This window comes from Sprattus sprattus (genome assembly GCF_963457725.1).
Source record: "Sprattus sprattus genome assembly, chromosome: 9".
Lineage (NCBI taxonomy): Eukaryota > Metazoa > Chordata > Actinopteri > Clupeiformes > Clupeidae > Sprattus > Sprattus sprattus.
In genome coordinates this window covers 24,478,585-24,500,827 of record NC_137928.1, presented here as the reverse complement: position 1 = coordinate 24,500,827, position 22,243 = coordinate 24,478,585, and the positions used below count along the sequence as shown (strand labels likewise).

The 22,243-nt window shown below is 47.8% G+C and overlaps 1 protein-coding gene across 8 annotated transcripts in view; it reads left to right on the top strand.

Annotated features, from left to right (window-relative positions):
• The window catches only part of msi2b (musashi RNA-binding protein 2b), a 227,191-nt gene that overhangs the window by 112,201 nt on the left and 92,747 nt on the right, over positions 1-22,243 (top strand). For all 8 annotated transcript variants that reach the window (XM_080844891.1, XM_080844889.1, XM_080844890.1 and 5 more), the window contains exon 7: positions 3,921-3,969. In XM_080844891.1, coding sequence (XP_080701017.1) covers positions 3,921-3,969 — 49 coding nt within the window. The remainder of the gene's footprint in view (positions 1-3,920; positions 3,970-22,243) is intronic.

The following is a 22,243-nucleotide window of genomic DNA, read 5'->3' as shown; positions in this document are numbered from 1 at the left end:
ATTCAACAGCACATCCAGATGCAGTCGTAGGCTGTGTGTGTGTGTGTGTGTGTGTGTGTGTGTGTGTGTGTCGGGTGTTTGTGAGGGGAAGCGCCTGTGCCTGTGCAAATGGTGGGCTGAAGTGGCGCCTCAGATTGATTGTCCTTCTGCGGGCCCGAGGCGTGTGTGTACGCAGGGGAGCAGGGCACTGGGCACGGCGCAAGAGCTAACACACGGAAAGGTCAGAGCCGCATGGCAGGCAACGCCGCTGGCATCCTCATCCTGCCAGTCTCCTCCTGGCCTTCTGCTCAGTTCTGTACATGCGTGGCAGACGAGCGAGCCCACTGATGCGTGGGAGCACTTCATTTGGATTTTGAGAAACTCAGCGATTCGAAGTTTTTGTTTTGTCTTCTTCTCTGTGTTTGTAGAATCAGTCTTTCCCCTTCCTCTTGTCAGCCTGTGCACTCCCCCATCTTCATCCCAATGGAAGGGTTTTATCTGGGCTTCTGGCGCCCTTATATTTGAACAAGACATCCCATAATCATCCATCGGATCTTACTTTTTTCTTTTACAAGAGTGCTCAATAGAAGAGGATCAGAGGACCCCCCCCCCCCCCCCTTCTGTTTCTCTCAGTCCCCCCTCTCTTGTTATTGGGTGGGTCAGAGCCATGTTTGTGCGGACCCCATGTGTGCCCCCAGTACCCCAGCTACAAATGGGGACTACAAAAGGCAAATGTCCTGAGTGTGTGTGTTATGTGTGTTTGTCTGTATTGCTGTGGTCATATGTGTTAAAGAGCCCTGCTTCCTATATGAAAAGAGGTTATGTGTCATTCTCGCATGTGTCACCCACTGTATCACAGTGGGCATTCCCAGCAGTGAGGAAAATGACTGGGGCGCATTGGAACCCCTGCCTGTGCTCTTTGAGAGAGGCTCGCTGGTGGCTTCCAATAGCGCATCTAACACTCGTTCTCTGCGGACCTCTGTCTGTGTGAGGCCAAACGCTGAGGCGGCCTGCCTCTTCTGTAATGTCGAGGGAAAAGATCTTCAGTAGGCGAGCGGCGTGCCGCACAGAGGCTCCTCGCTCCATCGTGCTCCGTGCGCTGTCACAGTTCAGCACTGCCATCACAGAGCAGCCGTCGTACAGGCTGAGGGAAGGGAGGAGAGAGAGTGAGGAAGGAGACAAGAGTTAGAGTCGCTAGCTGCAGGGGGAAGCAGTAATATTCCTCTGTGCTGGAAAAGCGAAGATGTGACAGTTGACAGCAGGGGAGGGAGGAGAGGAGGAGCGGGGGTTGTCCGGCGCCTTTGGCCCCGCTGTGTTCCTTATGAGGGCCGACAGATACATATGAGGCCGCTCTCTCCGCTGTCTCTGCCCATCAGCCAATCGCACACCCTCCCCTCCGGAGCCGCCGCCAAAGACTTCATCTCCCCGTAACTGTCCATCTCCTTCTGCCTCTCTTTGGTCTTTCTTTCAATCTCAGTTTTCTCTCAAGTTCAATGAAATGTATTGATGTGACCATCCCATTTTACAGTCTTTCCAAAGCATGCAAGATAAAACAGGAGAATATTTACAACAATAATAAAAAAGGGTAATACGTTGAACTCAGATGAGTTCACTGTTTATCCCTCACTTTATGGCATGAGGTCAGGTATTTTGCAGCATTATTTTATCCTCATGTGTATTGAGTCCTCTCTCTCTAATTCTCTGTTTTTCTTTTACTTACTCACTTCTCTCTCTTTGCCTTGCCCCCTGACTCTCTCTTTTTCTTTCTCTGCCTCCCCTCTCCATCTCCCTCTCTTTTTTATCCTCTGTGGACAGTGCAGGCAGTCTCCCTAGATGTGCTCAGGCCCTGGTTACCAAGCGACAGTTACCGCGGGGAGCTTAGGTCTGGGCTTGTCCAGGCTCAGAAAAGGCCATAGCAGCCACCATTCTCCCCCCCACGGAGTCTCTGTTCTTTCTCCATCTCCTCTCTATTTCACTCTCTACTTCTGGCTCAAAAGATCTGTCACACATACCCTTTTCTCCTTTCTTCCCCCTCGATTTCTTTACTGTTTATCTCTTTATTTCTCTCCTCCTCTCTCACACCCTTCTCCTCTATCATCTACCATCAGTTTTCAGTTGAAGTAGCTTCATGCCAATCACAGGTCACATACAGAGTTACCAAATCCTAAGCACATCTGTACTAATGGTCAGAAAGAGAAGAATATTGTGTTTTAAAATAATAATATTAACACTATTATTCCTTATATCAGAATTCGTAGTTCAGAGTCCAGATTCATATTTGTAACTTTAGGATTAAATGGCAAGTGCTCAATTACCCTCCACATGCATTTGCTGGTATTCTTCTTGAAAATGTCTGTATGCATCTGCATGCAGGTGATCTATGGGGTGCGAATGCCATTTATGTTTGCGTTGTTCTTGCAGAGCAAGGTCATTTAATCTAATGAAGTTATCGTGATACTTTTAATTGAAACGTATTTGAATGGAAGTTCTTTCAAGCAAACTATGTGCTTTGAGGCATAATGAATGCCCTGGAGTGATGTGTCCTGGAGCACCTGCACCTTGGTTCCTAAGGTCTGGCTTCACACCACAATATAACAGTGTGCCTGCAAAAGGAGCCCAGTTATTCGTTACATGATTTTCTGTTTCCCTGAGAGACAAGGAAACACCTTTCCCAGTATTTAAGCCTTGACATAAGTATTTATACACCTTTGTTCCCATGACTCTGTGGTGAAGAGATGGAGATGGGCCATGGCATCCGTCAGGGAGACAGTCAAATGGCTCCTTATTGTTTTTGATTGAAGCAGATGAATATCATTATGGCTGTAGGAGATGGGGAGACTGCCGAGAGATTGATGTGGGCTTTTGTGAGAGAGAGAGAGAGAGAGAGAGAAAAAAAAAGAGAGAGAGAGAGGGCTCTGCTGTAGGGGGCTGCTTATGACAGCCAGGACAGGCCAATGAGAAATGGGAAAGACATGGCATCAGAGGCAGGTGTGTTTTTTGTGTGTGTGTGTGTGTGTGTGTGTGTGTGTGTGTGTGTGTGGTATGAGGATGGGGGTCCCCGGAAGCTACACTGAGGCACTAAATTGTTGTGTTTGTAAGTATGTGTGTGTGTGTGTGTCTGTGTTCTGAATCTGTGTGTAAATCATGTACCCTGCCATGCCTGACTGAATCCTACCGTGTCCTTGCAGACTGGGTATTCTGTTGATGGCGGTCTTGTTCAGGGTTGGTGTGTGTTCTTAACCTTGTGATATAAGAGCCTTGTCATTACTCTCGCTACTTAACCGGGGACACTAAGACCTATAAGTGCCTGTGTGTGTGAACGCGTGTGTGACTGTGTGACACACTGTTTTAAATACATTTGTATCGTCATTTGTATTGATGCCCAAAGCAGACTTGCTCAGTTGAGTGATGACAGGGTGTGTTTTTTTGTTATAAAAGTTCCCATTTTAATTTAGGCAATGTTTGTCCAGATTGATGTGTTTATATTTCACTGTATATATTCTACAAAGCTTTTAATGAGCCCTTACCCACAGTTTTAATTTTAAGAAGAGTCTTTTCTTCGTTAGGGTCATGACGCCCAGATTTAGATGCTATTTCACTGGAAAAAGTGTATGTATAGTGTATGGCTTATTTCAGTTAAAGATAAATGAGCCCAGTGAGCTTTTCCATATTCCATCTCTCCATCTTTTGCCCTCTGGTCTTGCATATGTAAGCACTGTCTGTTCAGCACATGCTTCTGAGATAATGTGTCTCTAAAAGTCTTGGAGAGACATGGAGAGTTTCTATAATCAGGGTGTATTTGAGTGAGATATGGGCGGTAATCTGTGTTATGTGCTGATCCAAGAAGGGGCCCTTTGTTTATCACCTGTACTCCAGACTGAATATGAAGCTCCTATGAAAATGCCCTTAACTAATGTCTGCTCTGTCTTTTGCTCTTGTAGGTAGAGGACGCCATGCTTATGTTTGACAAGACTACCAACAGACACAGAGGTAGGTGTCTTCCATTTCTTCATATGTCTTTCTCTCTCTCTCTCTCTCTCTCTCTCTCTCTCTCTCTCTGTTTTCTTGTTGGTCTCCTTTCTCTCAGTAGCTCTGTCCTGAGCTATTACTGCCATTACTACAGCGTGCTCCTCACAACCCTGACATAGCCAGATGTCTTATATGCTTTATATTGGACATCCCCTGCGGTGCACCGCGATGTTATTTATTACATGATTTCCTGAAGGATGCACCTCACCCCACCCCCGCCACCACCACCACCATGTGAAGGCCAGCCCTCGCCCTACAAATGCCCCGTAGTCCATCTGCAAAGCTTCCCCATTCTTCCCCATTTAATTATCTCGACATTTTCCATCGTACACATGGAGCACGGCGGCTCTGCGGCTGGTTCGCCCATGGCTCGGTCAGGGAGCCACACAATGGCATTCCAAGCAGCATGGACCGCTTGAGATGATTGGCTACTCTGTGGACGCCCCCTAGGCAGTTCACTTCTTTGTAGCTCGACCTATTTGCCTGTCTTGACTGTCTGTTTATCTATCTATCTATCTATCTATCAATATATATATATATATATATATATATATATATATATATATATATATATACACATACATCTATCTATCTATCTATCTATAGATCTATACATCTGTCTATTTTTTTTTTACTTAGTCCCCCTCCTTTGCGGCTAATTGGTTAAAATAGCCCTGAGACCCCCCCCCTACCCCCAGTAAAGTGAGCGATAGGCATCTGGCAAGACATTTAGTTTGCGAGTGGGAAAGGGTTCCGCAGGCAGGCAGAGCTCGGGCTGTGTGGTCTGATAACAGCACCGATAGGAGGACTGGAGGAGAGCTGGCTTTATCTCTTCCTCATCTCCCCCTTTATCTGGCTTCCCTCTAAAGCAGAGGACTTTCCAAAGACAGAGATGAGAGGGAGGGGGGAGGGGGGGGAGAGAGAGAGAGAGAAGCCTGGAGAGATGGTGAGGAAGGGGAGGCAGAGAGAAATTAGGGAAGGATACATGAAGGAGCGAGCGAGAGAGAGGAAGAGGAAAAAATGTGGATGTGCGTGGATGTGCACTCAGGCATTACACTTGCCTGTGTTTGTGTTTTAGAGAGCGAGAATGAGATAGAAAATGAAACAGAGAGACAGAGCCACACCAAATCAAAACCAACAAAGCCTTTCCTGCGTGACAGTCAGTCAGACAACCCTGCTGCCACTCCAGACACACAAATACACACAAGCTCAGACACACTCACACACAGACACACATATACTCACTTGCCAGTTTATTTGGTACACCTACCAAAAACGAATGCAGTCTAATTCAACAGTCCTGCAATAAGTTCCCCTTCAAAGTTGTTGTAATATAATTTAGTTCATGTTGACACAGTTTAAAAGAGGTAGCAATATGACCGTGCAATCATTTTGGAGGATGTTGTTTGTTAGGGTGTTAAACCGTATCGAATGAAACACGTGTAAGTACAACTCAGTACAATTCAACAGCACCACAAACTACTGATGCCAAAATTAACACAGTTAAATCAATTCGTTGTGAAGCTAAGATTTATTGCAGGAATGGTGTATTAGACCGCATTAGTCGTAGCTAAGTGTTCCTAATAAGCTGACAACTGAGTGTATGCATACACTGAGAGTATATGTATATATATATAAATATAAATTTGAGTATTCTGAAGACAGCAGCGTAGATTTCTCTTGGCAGCAGCCTTTTATTTTGACGCACAACAGGAATGACACTCGATGGGACACCAGGAGGGCAGGGCATACTTCATGATGGTGATTACATTGTTGGTGGACAGAGAACCTTAAACTAACACCAGGAACAAATACAGGACTTCAGCACGGCACACAAACGGATTGATAAATAGTCATAAAAAGCCAAAAAAGACACATGAGCTGTATTATGTTGGAACAGAACATTAACAAACTGGTCTAACAGCAGTGTCCTGCCCCACGGCATGCTGGGAGGCTAGCAACAGTCTCACACTCCGAGGCATACCGGATGTTTTGCGTACCGGATGTTTTGCTATCCCAACCCCAACATGCTACATATATACACATACACTCTTGCCAAGCATCATGTGCATATGTGTGTGTTACTGACACTCACACACACGCACATACACACACACACACACACACACACACACACACACACTAACACAGAGCAGGATCCGCTTGCAGTATCAGTGTGAGGACAGCTCCCAGTCAGGAGAGGAATGGGGTGCCATCCTCCTCTCTGGCCCTCATAAGGTCCCCTGCAGCACGCCTCACTGCTGCCCATATGCTCTTAGCACTGACACTAGGAGTGTGGTGCTCTTGTTATGCTGACCTTTGGGCATGCTGTTGAGAGCGTTTTAAAACTTAACTGGGGAAATTAGTAGAAACAAACACACTCACAAAAACACCACACGCACATCCCATCTTCTTGCTGTTCATGTCTTCATTTGAGTTGAAACATGGCTGTGTTGTAGTGATGTGATGTGAGTTGAAACATGGCTGTGTTGTAGTGATGTGATGTGAGTTGAAACATGGCTGTGTTGTAGTAATGTGATGTGAGTTGAAACATGGCTGTGTTGTAGTGATGTGATGTGAGTTGAAACATGGCTGTGTTGTAGTGATGTGATGTGAGTTGAAACATGGCTGTGTTGTAGTGATGTGATGTGAGTTTAAACATGGCTGTGTTGTAGTGATGTGGTGTGAGTTTAAACATGGCTGTGTTGTAGTGATGTGATGTGAGTTGAAACATGGCTGTGTTGTAGTAATGTGATGTGAGTTGAAACATGGCTGTGTTGTAGTGATGTGATGTGAGTTGAAACATGGCTGTGTTGTAGTGATGTGATGTGAGTTGAAACATGGCTGTGTTGTAGTGATGTGATGTGAGTTTAAACATGGCTGTGTTGTAGTGATATGGTGTGAGTTTAAACATGGCTGTGTTGTGCTGGTAAGTTGTGTTGGTGAGGGTTACTGAAGTTTGGAACCCTCAGGCTTTTAACTCACACTGCCTTCTCTGGATAACCAGTTAATAGAGACAGTTCTAGAGATTCCCCAAGAGTGCACTGTCCAAGGATGCACTGTGTGTGTGTGTGTGTGTGTGTGTGTGTGTGTGTGTGTGTGTGTGTGTGTGTGTGTGTGTGTGTGTGTGTGTGTGTGTGTGTGTGTGTGTCTGTGTCTGTGTCTGTGTCTGTGTCTGTGTGTCTGTGTGTGTGTGTGTGTGTGTGTCTGTGTGTTTCTATGGGCATACAGAGAGAGAAAAGGGCTGTTTCTAGGTATGTTTGGATGGATGTGCCTGTGCTGTAGTGTTCATTTGCATGAGCGGGTGGCTTTGTGTGTGCCTGTGTGTTTCAGTGTGCATCTGGGCCACTTTATCCAGCTATTGTTTCCACCATTAGGAATAATCTGGTAAACATCCAGTGGGAACAATAAGGCAAGAAGAAATGATTGCCAGTTGGAGGAATCCCCAGCCCCAAGCCCCCACCTCGTCTTATTCCTCCTCTCAATCTTTGTCTGTCAACCCTTTCTCTCAAACCCCAACAATGGCATTGCCACAATCGAGGGTCCTCATCTTCCGGTTGCATTTCACTTTGTTAGATTTGGCATTTGGAATATGCGTGCTTGTCATTGTGTGGCCTTGCGGTGGCTCTTTTGTGGGGGGGAATTCTCCGGTGTGTTTGAGCGCCGCGCCTGCCGGAGTCAGGTCCTGGAGGTCAGCCTTTTTAATGGCCTGTCAGTGATTGTGGCGGCCGTCCTGCCGGTTTGACTGGCACACACACCGCCATTGTAAATTGAGAAGGCGCTCCTTTGCAGATAGCATTAGAATGGGGAGGCTTTTTTCAGTGAGGCAAATAGACCAGCTCTGTGCATTCAGACAGTTGTATGGAGAGAGAGAGAGAGAGAGAGAGAGAGAGAGAGAAAGGAAATCTCTTTGGCTGTTTCCATGTCATTGTTTCCAGCCCTGAATTTTCTAATGAAATTCATTATTGTGATGTATGGTAAAAACATGCAGGTGGAGAAAGGAGGGATTGATAAAAGGAAAAGAAAGGACAAATAAAAAGAAGATGGGGTGGGAAATAAAGGACAAATAAAGAGAAAACAGGGGTGGAAAAGGGACATATATAAGGAATATGGCTCTGTGGCAGGGGACGATTGGGAATGAGAGAGAGAGAGAAGGAAAAATGGAATGCAAGGATAAGACAGAAAAACAGAGAGTGGGAGAGACAGAGAAGGCGTGTGTGGGGGGGGGGGGGGGGCTGAGCGTGTGTGTGTGTGTGTGTGTGTGTGTGTGTGTGTGTGTGTATGTGTGTTTGTCTGTGTGTGTGAGTGTGTATGTGTGTGTGCGTTTCGTCCTGCAGCCGTTGTGGTCTGTCTCCTCGCCGCTCTTCACAGTAATTTAGAGCATTCAGCAGTGTCCTTCAGCTCTGGCCCTCCTGAGGTGACTGATGAAACGACCGCTAAAAGACATTCTCTCTGTTCTCCTCTCTTCTCTCTCTCTCTCTCTCTCTCTCTCTCTCACTCTCTCTCTCTCTCTCTCTTACTCTCTCTCTCACACACTCCCTTTCCCTCAGTCTCTCTCTCTCACTCTCTCTCTCTCACACACTCACTTTCCCTCAGTCTCACTCTCTCACTCTCTCAATCTGTCTCCCTCACACACTCTCTCTTTCACTCTCTCAGTGACACTGCCTCTCCTTCTCCCTGTCTTTTCTCCGCATTGGAATTGCTCATCCTCACAGAAAGAGAGCGATGCCCTGTGCCACCTCTCTCACCGGCTGGCATTTGCAGTGAATGGAATGGGGATGATTGTGTTATTGAAACAGACTCATCTCTACCTGCTGCCCCCAACCCCCCCCCCCCCCCACCCCCCACACACACACACACCCCTCGGCTCCACTCGCTGCATTGTGTGTTAAAGCGAGGCCCTGCAGCCTGAAGTTCACACAGGAGGAGGCCTGATTGTTGTGGGGTCTCAGAGGGGTCTGCTCCTCCCCTCCCTTGGTCACCCCTCCTTCTTCCTCTCCCTCTCTCCCTCCCTCTGTCTCTCTCTCCCCCTCACTCCCTCCCTCTTTCCCTCCCTCTGTCTCTCTCTCTCCCTTCCTCTTTCTCTCTGGCTCCCTCCCTCTGTCTATCACTCTGTCGCTCTCTATCTTTCTTTCTCTCTCTCTCTCTCTCTCTCTCTCTCTCTCTCTCTCTCTCTCTCTCTCTCTCTCCTCCTTGTCTGTGGAGCCCGCAGCAGCAGTAGCTCTCTGGAACACTCAGACAAGGTTCTCCAGCATTCAGAATGCTAAGCCCTTTTTTTTCTTTTTTTTCCACTTCTTTTTGTCCACTCTCACTTCATTTTCTCCCTTTCTTTCTTTTTGTTGCTCTCCTCTTCTCCTTTTTGGTCTTGTGTTTATTAGCTCCCTCCCACTTTTCTCTCCCTTCTCTTGGTTTTGTTTTCTCATCCTCCAGTCCTCTTTCACTCAGTCTATCTATCCATTCCGTATCTTTTCTCACTTCTTCTGTGTCTCACACTGTGAGCCCCTCTGTACTGCAGACTCCCAGCTATGGTCTCTCCCTCTGTGAAGGCCTCTTTCACTCCCCCTTCATTGTTTCCACGGCTGTTCATGACATGTTGGTGCTGCTCAGCCGCATGCTAATGGTTCTTTATTTTCAGTAGACGTGCCCCTCAACATAGGTCAATTGCCTGTTGACATTTTTACTGACTAAAGGTTTCACCTGTGTGGTATGCGAGCAGTATGTACTTGTGTGAGCGTGTGTTCTTCCATGGTGTGTGTGAACAGAGTGACTGAGAGAAAGAGAGAGAGAGAGAGAAAGCAAAGACAGACTAATAATTAGCTTCTGGACCTTGCGGTTGCACGGACGGGACAGCTACACAAATGTAGGTTTTGCTAATGTGTTGTCCCAGACATTGTTAGTATGGGTGTGTGCGCTTGTTTCTACAGTCGCCCTCAAAGGCAGGAGACGTGTTTCACCATCCTCTTGCCCCTCTGCCGGGGAATTGGGCGTCTCTAAATGTTTTAGCAGCAGCTAATGTTGAATGAAATGATGAAATCAATGGAAATATTTTCATTGAGCCTGAAGTGCTGTGCTTTGAACTGGGGAAATCTGTAACAAGCCACATCTAAGGGGCAGAAAAAAACCCAGAGCGACAGCTTATGCACACTGAAATGTGGCCAACTAATACCTTCAAAGAATGAGCTGTTAATTTGTTGATATTCTGACATGATTTTCCTCACGCTAAATGCTACATTGCTTTAGCTGTGGTAATGATATTGACATCAAAGCCTATTTCAGAGAAAATGTCATCTGGTTGACACTGATGATCAGAGACATAATAAGGAAGAGTATTTACTTAGTCAGTACGCCTGGGTTGAGACAGGGGAGGCAGGTTAAGGAGAAATACAAACAGAGAGTAAAGGAGCAAATGAAAGTGAGGGGAAGTGAGTGTGATTGCCTGTGTGTGTGTGTGTGTGTGCGTGTGCGTGTGTGTGCGCGTGTGTTCGTGTGTGCGTGTGTGTGTGTGTGTGTGCGTGTTGGGACTGGGCTAGGTTGGGTCTGATTCTGGAATGGAAACAGAGGGCAGTATTGTGGACTCTAATCTGCTTACCCGAGTTTCTGCTGCAGGATTCAGTCTTGGCACCTGCAAACTGCAAGGACTGAGGCAATGTCACAGCATGTGTGGTGGTTGTATCTCTCTTAGTGTGTGTGTGTGTGTGTGTGTGTGTGTGCGTGTGCGTGTGCGTGTGCGTGTGCGTGTGTTTGTGTGTGTGTGTGTGTGTGTGTGTGTGCGCGCGCACGCGCGTACATTTGTGTGTGTGTGTGTGTGTGTGTGTGTCTTTAGGAAGAGCAAGTGATTATTCAGTCATTTTTATAGTCAGTGTTGATTTGACAGTATCGGCTGTGTTGTAATGTCACAATAGCGGTCTGACCTTTCATGTCAAACATCTAATTTGCAGTTGTGCTGCGTAGGATTGGTATCGATGCTGTATCTATTCCTAATATGGCTGCTTATTTCCGAGGAGGCGTTGGTATCGTCATGAGGTCTATTCTCCAGGCACCCCAGATTGTTAGTGTAGTGTGACTTTATTGTTGTGTCTTATGTCTTCCCTGCCTGGGGCTGACTTGTTACTTGGGCTGAAAAAGTGCAGCAAGACTTTAACATGTTTATGATGTTGATTGTGCCAAATCTTTGTTTGAAAACAGTAGGCAGGACCTAAATACAGGCAGACCATTTTTTTTTTTTACATCTGCGGAGCTTGCTGATTACTGTGTGATTATAACAAGAGAGGAAGAAAAGGCAACGGAATCACGCATTCACACACAAACACACAAACACACACACATACACACACACACACACACACACACACACACACACACACACACACACACAAGTTGGAGAGAGCGAGGGAGTTGGGATGAACTGATTGCAGGGTAATGACGTGTCCTCTGAGGCCTCTGTCAGCTGGAGAGTGATTGCGTCTCAGGAGTGGCAGAGCGGTGTGTGTTTTTCGGTGTTTTTCTCTGTGTGCTCCCCCAATCTCACCCTCTCCTCCTCCTCGTCTTCTCCCTCTCCCCATCTATCTTACTCCTCCCACTCCCCTGCCATCTCAAATCAAATTACATATGTTTTATTGGCAAGAATGAGTGTGTTCTTTGCTGTCAAAGTTATTACAACACAAGTTATATTTTCCACATTACCAGTACATAATACACATTATACTGAGTAATAATGTTGGAGAGCTGTTTGATAAACCAGGATGGGAAATCACAGACAGATACATACTGCAACACAGTATACGTATCTTAGCTATCATCTACAAGCAGGCCACGGTATTCTAATGCTGTATTTCTATAATTGGATTTCATCTCATATTATTTTTGACAGCTTAAATCTTTATATCTATTCTGTGTTTTTAAAGTACAAATGTATGGGGAAAACAAGAACTTTTGCATAATATCTAGTACAGTGTTCTTTTTGAAGCCTTGTGTTGTTAAACGGCTCTCCCTCATTATATCTGCTTTCCAGAGAGAGGGAAAGGAAAGGAAGGAAAACAATGTAAGGACAGTCAATTAGGGACCTTTGAGTTGAAGGGTTGGTAAGAAATTGAGAAATACAAGCAAACAAACAGGTAAATCCTTGGGAGTAAGGTGATAATCCTGTCTTTGGGAGTGCCCAAAAGCAAACTTTACTGAAAAGATGTGCGTGTGTTATTAAGAGTAAACTATACTAGTTCATCCATGCAAACAGGAGCAAGGCTGCCTTCCTCTCGTGTGCGCCAGTGTAACATGTCCCCCTGGGTACGCACCTTCACAAACAGAACAGAACACCTGCTGCTTTGTTGACAAAAAGAAAAAAACATAACACTGAGCTTTTTTGTCTCAACCTCACCTAATCTTTAAATTGGATTCTTTATCCTTTTGAAATTCCGTGCCCTCAGCATCTCTCTCTCTCTCTCTCTCTCTCTCTCTCTCTCTCTCTCTCTCTCTCTCTCTCTCTCTCTCTCTCTGTCTCTCTCTATTCCCTTCTCTCCACTTTCTTCTTCCTTCTCTCTCGATGTCATTTACCATCACTCGTGGCATTATCCTCTTTTTGCTGACAAGTGTATCCAGCAGACGAACTAGCACTAATCTGAGCGGTCAGTGTAAACAATCTAAGCGGCGCTGATCCACCCTGAGGTTCCTCTCAGGAGCCTGGCGGGGGTGTGGAGGGGTGTGGTGCCTTTGCTTTGGCTTCCTTCAAGTGTAATGGGCAGCTGTATCCACACCACGACTCCAGCTTTTCCTACCGATGGTGATCCCTGTGCAAATGCAATTAGATATACCTTAACCTTTTCCCGCATCACCCGGATAGAGGTGACGGCTGCGCCCACATTAGGTTTTTAATATCATTCCTTTTCTCTCTCTCTCCTTCCTCTCTCTCTCTCTCTCTCTCTCTCTCTCCTTCCTCTCTCTCTCTCTCTCTGTCTCTCTCTCTTTTCAGTCACCTTCATTGCCGTGCTGAATTTTATTTCCCCAATATAACCTTTGTTGCGAGGGAGGAATGTCATTTAAATATCATACCCAGATAATCGTGTGTGTGTGTGTGTGTGTGTGTGTGTCCTGTCTCCCTTCTCCCCTCTTCATCTAATTGGAGGCCCTTTTAGCAGCGGCTAATCAGGATGACACAGGAAATAATGTGTTCCGTCATTCTAAATGAGAGAGCCGTGGCCGAAGGGGCCGCCCAGACAGGAGCAGGCCCCTCCAGCGACACAGAGCTGAATCTGTCCTTCAGAGGGAGAGAGGGAGAGAGAGAGGGAGAGAGAGAGGGAGAGAGAGAGAGAGAGAGAGAGAGAGAGAGAGAGAGAGACATAGAGAGAGATAGAGAGAGGCAGAGAGAGAGAGATAGAGAGAGAAAGAAAGGGAGACAGGGAGAGAGGAACGGAATCTGGCACTCATGCTTATGAGGTCATGGTGCATAGCGGAGTGCAAATATCCCGTCTCCAGGACATCTCTGTTTCTCTCCCACCTGGCCTTTCTGTCTTTCTTTCTTTGCCCCTTTTTTGCCTAATTGTACTTTTTTTTACGTAGGAAAGGAAGTGAAATAGAATCTCACCATCATTCTTTTCTTCTCTCTCTCCTCTCCTCCTCTCCTCCTCTCCTCCGCTCCTCCGCTCCTCCTCTCCATTGCTTGTGCTGTCTGTGAGTGCTGAGGCCTGCAGTAATGTCCAGACTGCGCCCAGACTCTGGCACAGGTTTGTGTCTGATAACGAGAGCCATTTGGGCCACCGTGGATGGGGGAGGGGGGGCGGAGGCGGGGGAGCTTGACCTTTCAGTGCTTTGGTGTCAGCTCCAGCTCCAGCTCCAGCTCCAGCGCAGCCAGATGGCTGAGGTGAGGAGCCACAACACCAACCTAGACTCCCTCTCAGGACAGACGTGGAGGGGGTGCACGGGGGCGGGATGGGGGGATTCACAAAGAAAGAGTGGAATAAATAGTGCTGGTTAGGCTTGGAAAACAGAGGTGGAGGAAGGAGAAGGGGACTAAAATGGCTTCCTGTGTTGTTCCCTCAAGCTTTTGGGTGTGGTGGAACAGGAGCCACAGCGAGTCGGTGTAGATCTGGTGTTGTGTCTGAAGGGGAGCTCTAGGTGTGGATCTGGTGTTGTGTCTGAAGGGGAGCTCTAGGTGTGGATCTGGTGTTGTGTCTGAAGGGGAGCTCTAGGTGTGGATCTGGTGTTGTGTCTGAAGGGGAGCTCTAGGTGTGGATCTGGTGTTGTGTCTGAAGGGGAGCTCTAGGTGTGGATCTGGTGTTGTGTCTGAAGGGGAGCTCTAGGTGTGGATCTGGTGTTGTGTCTGAAGGGGAGCTCTAGGTGTGGATCTGGTGTTGTGTCTGAAGGGGAGCTCTAGGTGTGGATCTGGTGTTGTGTCTGAAGGGGAGCTCTCTGTGTGGATCTGGTGTTGTGTCTGAAGGGGAGCTCTCTGTGTGGATCTGGTGTTGTGTCTGAAGGGGAGCTCTAGGTGTGGATCTGGTGTTGTGTCTGAAGGGGAGCTCTCTGTGTGGATCTGGTGTTGTGTCTGAAGGGGAGCTCTCTGTGTGGATCTGGTGTTGTGTCTGAAGGGGAGCTCTAGGTGTGGATCTGGTGTTGTGTCTGAAGGGGAGCTCTAGGTGTGGATCTGGTGTTGAGTCTGAAGGGGAGCTCTAGGTGTGGATCTGGTGTTGTGTCTGAAGGGGAGCTCTAGGTGTGGATCTGGTGTTGTGTCTGAAGGGGAGCTCTAGGTGTGGATCTGGTGTTGTGTCTGAAGGGGAGCTCTAGGTGTGGATCTGGTGTTGTGTCTGAAGGGGAGCTCTAGGTGTGGATCTGGTGTTGTGTCTGAAGGGGAGCTCTAGGTGTGGATCTGGTGTTGTGTCTGAAGGGGAGCTCTCTGTGTGGATCTGGTGTTGTGTCTGAAGGGGAGCTCTCTGTGTGGATCTGGTGTTGTGTCTGAAGGGAGCTCTCTGTGTGGATCTGGTGTTGTGTCTGAAGGGGAGCTCTAGGTGTGGATCTGGTGTTGTGTCTGAAGGGGAGCTCTCTGTGTGGATCTGGTGTTGTGTCTGAAGGGGAGCTCTAGGTGTGGATCTGGTGTTGTGTCTGAAGGGGAGCTCTCTGTGTGGATCTGGTGTTGTGTCTGAAGGGGAGCTCTCTGTGTGGATCTGGTGTTGTGTCTGAAGGGAGCTCTCTGTGTGGATCTGGTGTTGTGTCTGAAGGGGAGCTCTAGGTGTGGATCTGGTGTTGTGTCTGAAGGGGAGCTCTCTGTGTGGATCTGGTGTTGTGTCTGAAGGGGAGCTCTAGGTGTGGATCTGGTGTTGTGTCTGAAGGGGAGCTCTCTGTGTGGATCTGGTGTTGTGTCTGAAGGGGAGCTCTAGGTGTGGATCTGGTGTTGTGTCTGAAGGGGAGCTCTCTGTGTGGATCTGGTGTTGTGTCTGAAGGGGAGCTCTAGGTGTGGATCTGGTGTTGTGTCTGAAGGGGAGCTCTAGGTGTGGATCTGGTGTTGTGTCTGAAGGGGAGCTCTCTGTGTGGATCTGGTGTTGTGTCTGAAGGGGAGCTCTAGGTGTGGATCTGGTGTTGTGTCTGAAGGGGAGCTCTCTGTGTGGATCTGGTGTTGTGTCTGAAGGGGAGCTCTCTGTGTGGATCTGGTGTTGTGTCTGAAGGGGAGCTCTAGGTGTGGATCTGGTGTTGTGTCTGAAGGGGAGCTCTCTGTGTGGATCTGGTGTTGTGTCTGAAGGGGAGCTCTAGGTGTGGATCTGGTGTTGTGTCTGAAGGGGAGCTCTCTGTGTGGATCTGGTGTTGTGTCTGAAGGGGAGCTCTCTGTGTGGATCTGGTGTTGTGTCTGAAGGGGAGCTCTAGGTGTGGATCTGGTGTTGTGTCTGAAGGGGAGCTCTCTGTGTGGATCTGGTGTTGTGTCTGAAGGGGAGCTCTCTGTGTGGATCTGGTGTTGTGTCTGAAGGGGAGCTCTAGGTGTGGATCTGGTGTTGTGTCTGAAGGGGAGCTCTCTGTGTGGATCTGGTGTTGTGTCTGAAGGGGAGCTCTAGGTGTGGATCTGGTGTTGTGTCTGAAGGGGAGCTCTCTGTGTGGATCTGGTGTTGTGTCTGAAGGGGAGCTCTAGGTGTGGATCTGGTGTTGTGTCTGAAGGGGAGCTCTCTGTGTGGATCTGGTGTTGTTTCTGAAGGGGAGCTCTCTGTGTGGATCTGGTGTTGTGTCTGAAGGGGAGCTCTCTGTGTGGATCTGGTGTTGTGTCTGAAGGGGAGCTCTAGGTGTGGATCTGGTGTTGTGTCTGAAGGGGAGCTCTCTGTGTGGATCTGGTGTTGTGTCTGAAGGGGAGCTCTCTGTGTGGATCTGGTGTTGTGTCTGAAGGGGAGCTCTCTGTGTGGATCTGGTGTTGTGTCTGAAGGGAGCTCTCTGTGTGGATCTGGTGTTGTGTCTGAAGGGGAGCTCTCTGTGTGGATCTGGTGTTGTGTCTGAAGGGGAGCTCTAGGTGTGGATCTGGTGTTGAGTCTGAAGGGGAGCTCTAGGTGTGGATCTGGTGTTGTGTCTGAAGGGGAGCTCTAGGTGTGGATCTGGTGTTGTGTCTGAAGGGGAGCTCTAGGTGTGGATCTGGTGTTGTGTCTGAAGGGGAGCTCTAGGTGTGGATCTGGTGTTGTGTCTGAAGGGGAGCTCTAGGTGTGGATCTGGTGTTGAGTCTGAAGGGGAGCTCTAGGTGTGGATCTGGTGTTGTGTCTGAAGGGGAGCTCTAGGTGTGGATCTGGTGTTGTGTCTGAAGGGGAGCTCTAGGTGTGGATCTGGTGTTGTGTCTGAAGGGGAGCTCTAGGTGTGGATCTGGTGTTGTGTCTGAAGGGGAGCTCTCTGTGCTGCAGTGAGCTCTTGGGGGAGCAGCAGCACTAGAGGGGTGAGGGGGGGGATGCTGTCGAGATGCTTGTCATCCTCAGAGCCCCCTCTCTGCCTCACCTCTTGTCTCTCACTCCTCCGCACTCCTCCTTGTTCCCCCTCTCTGTTTGCTATAGAGCTATAGAGACAGATGGAGAGAATGTCAAGCTGCCGTAGGTGCTCTCGAGCTGCTGCTGATGTCTCATTAATGCAGGTTTGCACGCTACCTGCTGCACTCGACAGGCACTATAGGATAGAGCTATAAGGTGTGTGTGTGTGTGTGTGTGTGTGTGTGTGTGTGTGTGTGTGTGTGTGTGTGTGTGTGCTGCTATGGGGGTGTGTTTGTGTGTGTGTGTGTGTGTGTGTGTGTGTGTGTGGTGATCCATCCATTTAGATCCATGCCTCTTTCCTCCCTGCTCTGCTCTGCATTGCATCAGGATTAACAGTGCCCCCCCTCTCATGCCCTAACCCTAACCCCCCCCCCCCCCCCCCCTCTTCTGTGGAGGTTGAGCTCTGCAGGGGGCCCTAAGTGCTGTGTGCTCGGGAAGGAGAAACATGACACACGTTCTCCCACAGCAGAGGAAGGCGAGGCGGCAGCTATATGATTTTCTTCCGTGGAGATGTGGATGTTTTTTTTTTGTGGGTTTTTATTCTGATTCTGGTGTCAATGTCACCGAGTGCAGTGTCTGGAACATGACTGGGAAGAGCACCGCACAGAGACGAGAGGAAAGGAGTAATTCTGCATCAAAGTTTTACGTGTGTGACAAAGAGCTGTTTCAGAATGCTGTCATACAGTCACTATTCTGATAATTATAAGAACAAAATACCCATGTTGTTTATTGTCTTTCACGTAGGGTTAGTTTGACATGTGGAGGGTGGTGAGGAGGATTTGTCCTTTCGTTTTATTCCCTCAGTGAAGACCACAGATGCTTTGAATGACATGCTCACATACTCCGAGGAAAACTAGCAATCATTAGATTTGGAAATACAGCACTATTCAGTGGAGAGTATTCTCTCTGTCTATCCCTCTGTCTCCCCTTGTCTCTCGCTCTACCTCCCTCTCTCTCACACACACACACACACACACACACACACACAAACACACACCACAGTGACACCAGCGAGGCCTCGGAGCGACAGCCGCAGCAGGGCTGATAAATGTATAATGTCGTAATCATCATTAAGCAGACGAGGTGCTTAGCCAACAGCACAGATATTTCCCAAAACAAGTGTTATTTTAGAGTGCCCTCAGTCGAGTTGTGTTTTGATAGGACTTTGGGGGAGGAAGAGAGAGACCGAGAGAGAGAGAGATACACAGAGAGAGAAAAAGAGAGAGAGTGACAGAGAGAGGAGGGAAAACAACAGATCTTATTGAGAAGTCATCCGAGGATCTTCCATTAAAAATCAATTTATCAAATGTGTTTTTTTTACCACTGCTGTGCCCGTGTCAGTTGTGTGTTTTCTTCTGTGGCTGCCTCAGCTCCAGCAGGGGAACATGACTGCAGCAGAGGTAAGGTAGGGTAATATGCCACCTTCCTAGAGAGAACGATGACATTTATGACTCACGCTCACTGTGGGTGACACAGGCTGCCTGAGTGACACTCACATACTAGCGCGAGGGAATCTGGAAAAGTGCACAAACATCAGAGCTGTGAGATAACCGATACGAAGCCAGTAGATTTATGACTTTTGAGAATGTATGGCACACTAGTAGTTTTCTAGTAAAGTCTCAGTTTATGACCAATATGTTATTGAATCGGTGTTAGCTGTGAGGGGCTCTTTAGTAAAGCTGTCAGATCATGGATCAGAGCGATATCAAATTCACAGGTAGCATATTTCCTCATAAATATGTATGCTCTCACCGGCGGCTGGTTGCTTTGGATGAAAGTGTTTGCCAAATGTAAACGCAAGTTCTGACTCGAGCAAACTGATCCAGAACCAGCCGTTATTTAAGTGGAGCCATCCGTAATACGGCATGCATTACTCATGTCCCAGTCGGCCCAGTCAGCCCTCGCCACTGCATATTTATTCCACGAAAGTAATCCACAATCAACTTTGGCAATCTCCCACATGAGTAACCTGCCAATGATTGACACTTCTGACCTTTTGTTTGCGGAGATTGGACCAAGCAGAAATGTCCTTTCCCCTGATGATTGGACAACTCTGCCTGCGATCGCCCGCAGCCTATTGGCAATGGCTTTGTGTGCGAGGGTCCCGGGTGATTGGATGATGTGGGGGTGGCTTTGGGGAAGGAGGTGTGTGACTGAGTGTGTGTGTGTGTGTGTGTGAGTGTGTGACTGAGTGTGTGTGTGTGTGTTTGTGTGTGTGTGTGTGTGTGTGTGTGTGTGTGTGTGTGTGTGTGTGTGTGTGTGTGTGTGTGTGTGTGTGTGTGTGTGTGTGTGGTGGTCTTGCAGGGTGGGTGGGTGAGCGGAGCAGTGGACAGCAGCTGCAGATGGGGACGGATGGGTTTGATGTGGAAATGGTTTTGATAAATAATAAAACAGTGGTAATAACCAGCTGCTTCAGCTGAGTACCCCTACCGATACCCCCCCACCCAGGCCACACACACACACACACACACACACACACACACACACACACACACACACACACACACACACACACACACACACACACACACACACACACACACACACACACACACACACACACACACAAGCACACACACATACACACACACACACACACAAGCACACACAGCCACCATGCAAATAATGACTTGACAGGGATCTGATTGGCACATGCATTATTAAGACTTCTCCCCTCCTCTCCCAGAGATACTCCATTGCCCATCTCCACCTGTTATGTGCCCCCTCCTTCTGTGTGCCACAGGTGGACCTCACACAGAGATACCCCCCCCCACACACACACACAGGCACACACACACACACACACACACACACACACACACACATACACCTCCCCAACCTTGGCTCCAGCACTGTACACCTGGATGAGGATGAGTCGGTGCTAATTCAGCCTGGTCATTTGTCCACCGTCTGCGGCTGAGTGTGTGCGCCTGAGTGTGTGTGTGCGCCTGATTGTGTGTGTTTGTGTGTGTGTGTGTGTGTGTGTGTGTGTGTGGCTATGAAATCAGCCCACCCATGGAGAGTGTGTGTGTCCAGGGAGGATACTGGTGGTGCTCTGTAATAACCTACGCTGTGGATCAACTAATTGCTCATTACGGCGAGATCGAGGACAAACGGCTCTAATGTTGCTTACAAAGGCAATTGGTGTAAGTCCACACAAACAAATAAGCTTTCTTTATTATTTGCTTTCCTTCCTTCTTTCCTCTTTAAATTCCGTTTATTTTACTCTTGAAATAAAACTTGTGTATGAATGAGCGTGTTCATATTTAGCCCTTTATATACAAGGCAGCTGAAGTATCGAACACCAGATTAGGGCCCTAAAATCAGACAAATCAAATCTTTCATTCTTTCTTTCTTTTTCCTTGCTTTCTTTCTTTCTTTTCATCCCACACGTCATGTTAGACCCACAAATATTTGTCAGTGTCTTTATTCAAGGCTTTTTCCAGATCAAAAAGTACCTGTTGAGGTTTTCCTGTGTGAGTGCTGTGCAACGAGTGGGAAGGTAACATGTGAGGCCCCTCGCCTAGGAGAGCCGACATTAAGCCCCAGCATCTGTGCTGCGTGTTCACACACTTCAGCCTTACATGCCACAGTAAGAGCAGATGAAAGTATACTCCTTTCTCTGTTGTGTAATTGTAGCAGGCATCAGAACAGATGGTCCTGCTTATGTGGGCTCTCTTTATCTCTCCGTCTCTCGCGGACTTTCTCTCGTCTGCTTTTGTCTCTGCTGGGACGGTACCATGTGTATTTTTATATTTGTGAACAATGTGAGCATGGGCATGTGTCTGTGTGTGTGTGTGTGTGTGTGTGTGTGTGTGTGTGTGTGTGTGTGTGTGTGTGTGTGTGTGTGTGTGTGTGTGTTTGGCGTGCGTGCGTGTGTGCTTGTGCGTTGTCACTGTAGTTCAAGTTGAGGTTCGTAAGTTTGAAGAGGTTCGTGCTGGACTCTTCCTACCTTTATTTCTTCAGTGTGTTTCCCTGTGTGCCTTACCTTTTCTGGAAATGCCGCAGTCCCCCTCCAGGCACCCACCTCCATAACCCTCCCACACACACACACACACACACACACAGATGCACATACTCACGCACACGCACACACACACAGATGCACATACACACACACACACACACAGGTGCGCATACTCACGCGCGCGCACACACACACACACACACACACACACACACACACACACACACACACACACACACACACACACACACACACACACACACACACACACACACACACACACACACACACACACACACACACACACACACACACACACACACACACACACACAGATGCACATACTCACGCGTGCACACACACACACACAGATGCACATACTCACGCACACACACACAGGCACAGATGCACATACTCACGCACACAAACACACACACACACACACAGATGCGCATACTCATGCACACACACACACACACACACACACACACACACATGCAGATGCACATACTCACGCACACACACATTCCTAAACTTTTTCTCCATTGTTCTTCATGTGGCCATCCGTGCTTCACTTCCACACATTCTTTTTTAATTCAGTCTGTCCTCTCAGGTCCAAGACGTTTCTTATCTTGCCTTTCCTTTCTCTCGCTCGCCCATCCTCTCTCTTTCTCTCTCTCTCCCTTTCTCTCTCTCTCCCTCTCTTTTTTTTTCTCTCTGTCTTTCTATTTTGTCCATCTCCTGGACTCTTTTGTGGCTTTGTCAGATGAAAGTGGCAGGCCCCTAGTGGAAATAAATGGGAAGAAGCCATAAACACACACACACACACACACACACACAAACAAACAGAAAGACAATTCCCTGGCATTAAACAACCAACGGCTACTATCTGTTTTCAGATGTTCAATCAAAATGCTAATAGCTTGCTGCAACAAGGGAGCGATATTATTGTAACTCTAATTGATAAGAAGGCGAAGATAGAAAAGACCAACAGCAGCCACTTTACTCTACCCATTCCCCCCTGTCCCCCCCCCGCCCCCACCCAAGGCACCATCTCTCTAGGTTTAATTACAATTACAGTAATAAAGAGAACAAATTGCTCTGACGGACGAGAAGAGCAACAGTTTGTTTGTGAGGTTTCCCCCTCTGGTTAATGTGTGCCTTGCATTATTTATGTATTCACACTATACATTATTTATTCACAGCACTTTTATTTTTTTACTCTAGCTTTCATGCTTGTCTAAACGTCAGCATGACAGCCTTTTCTATTACTCGGATGAAGGGATGAAGAGTTTGC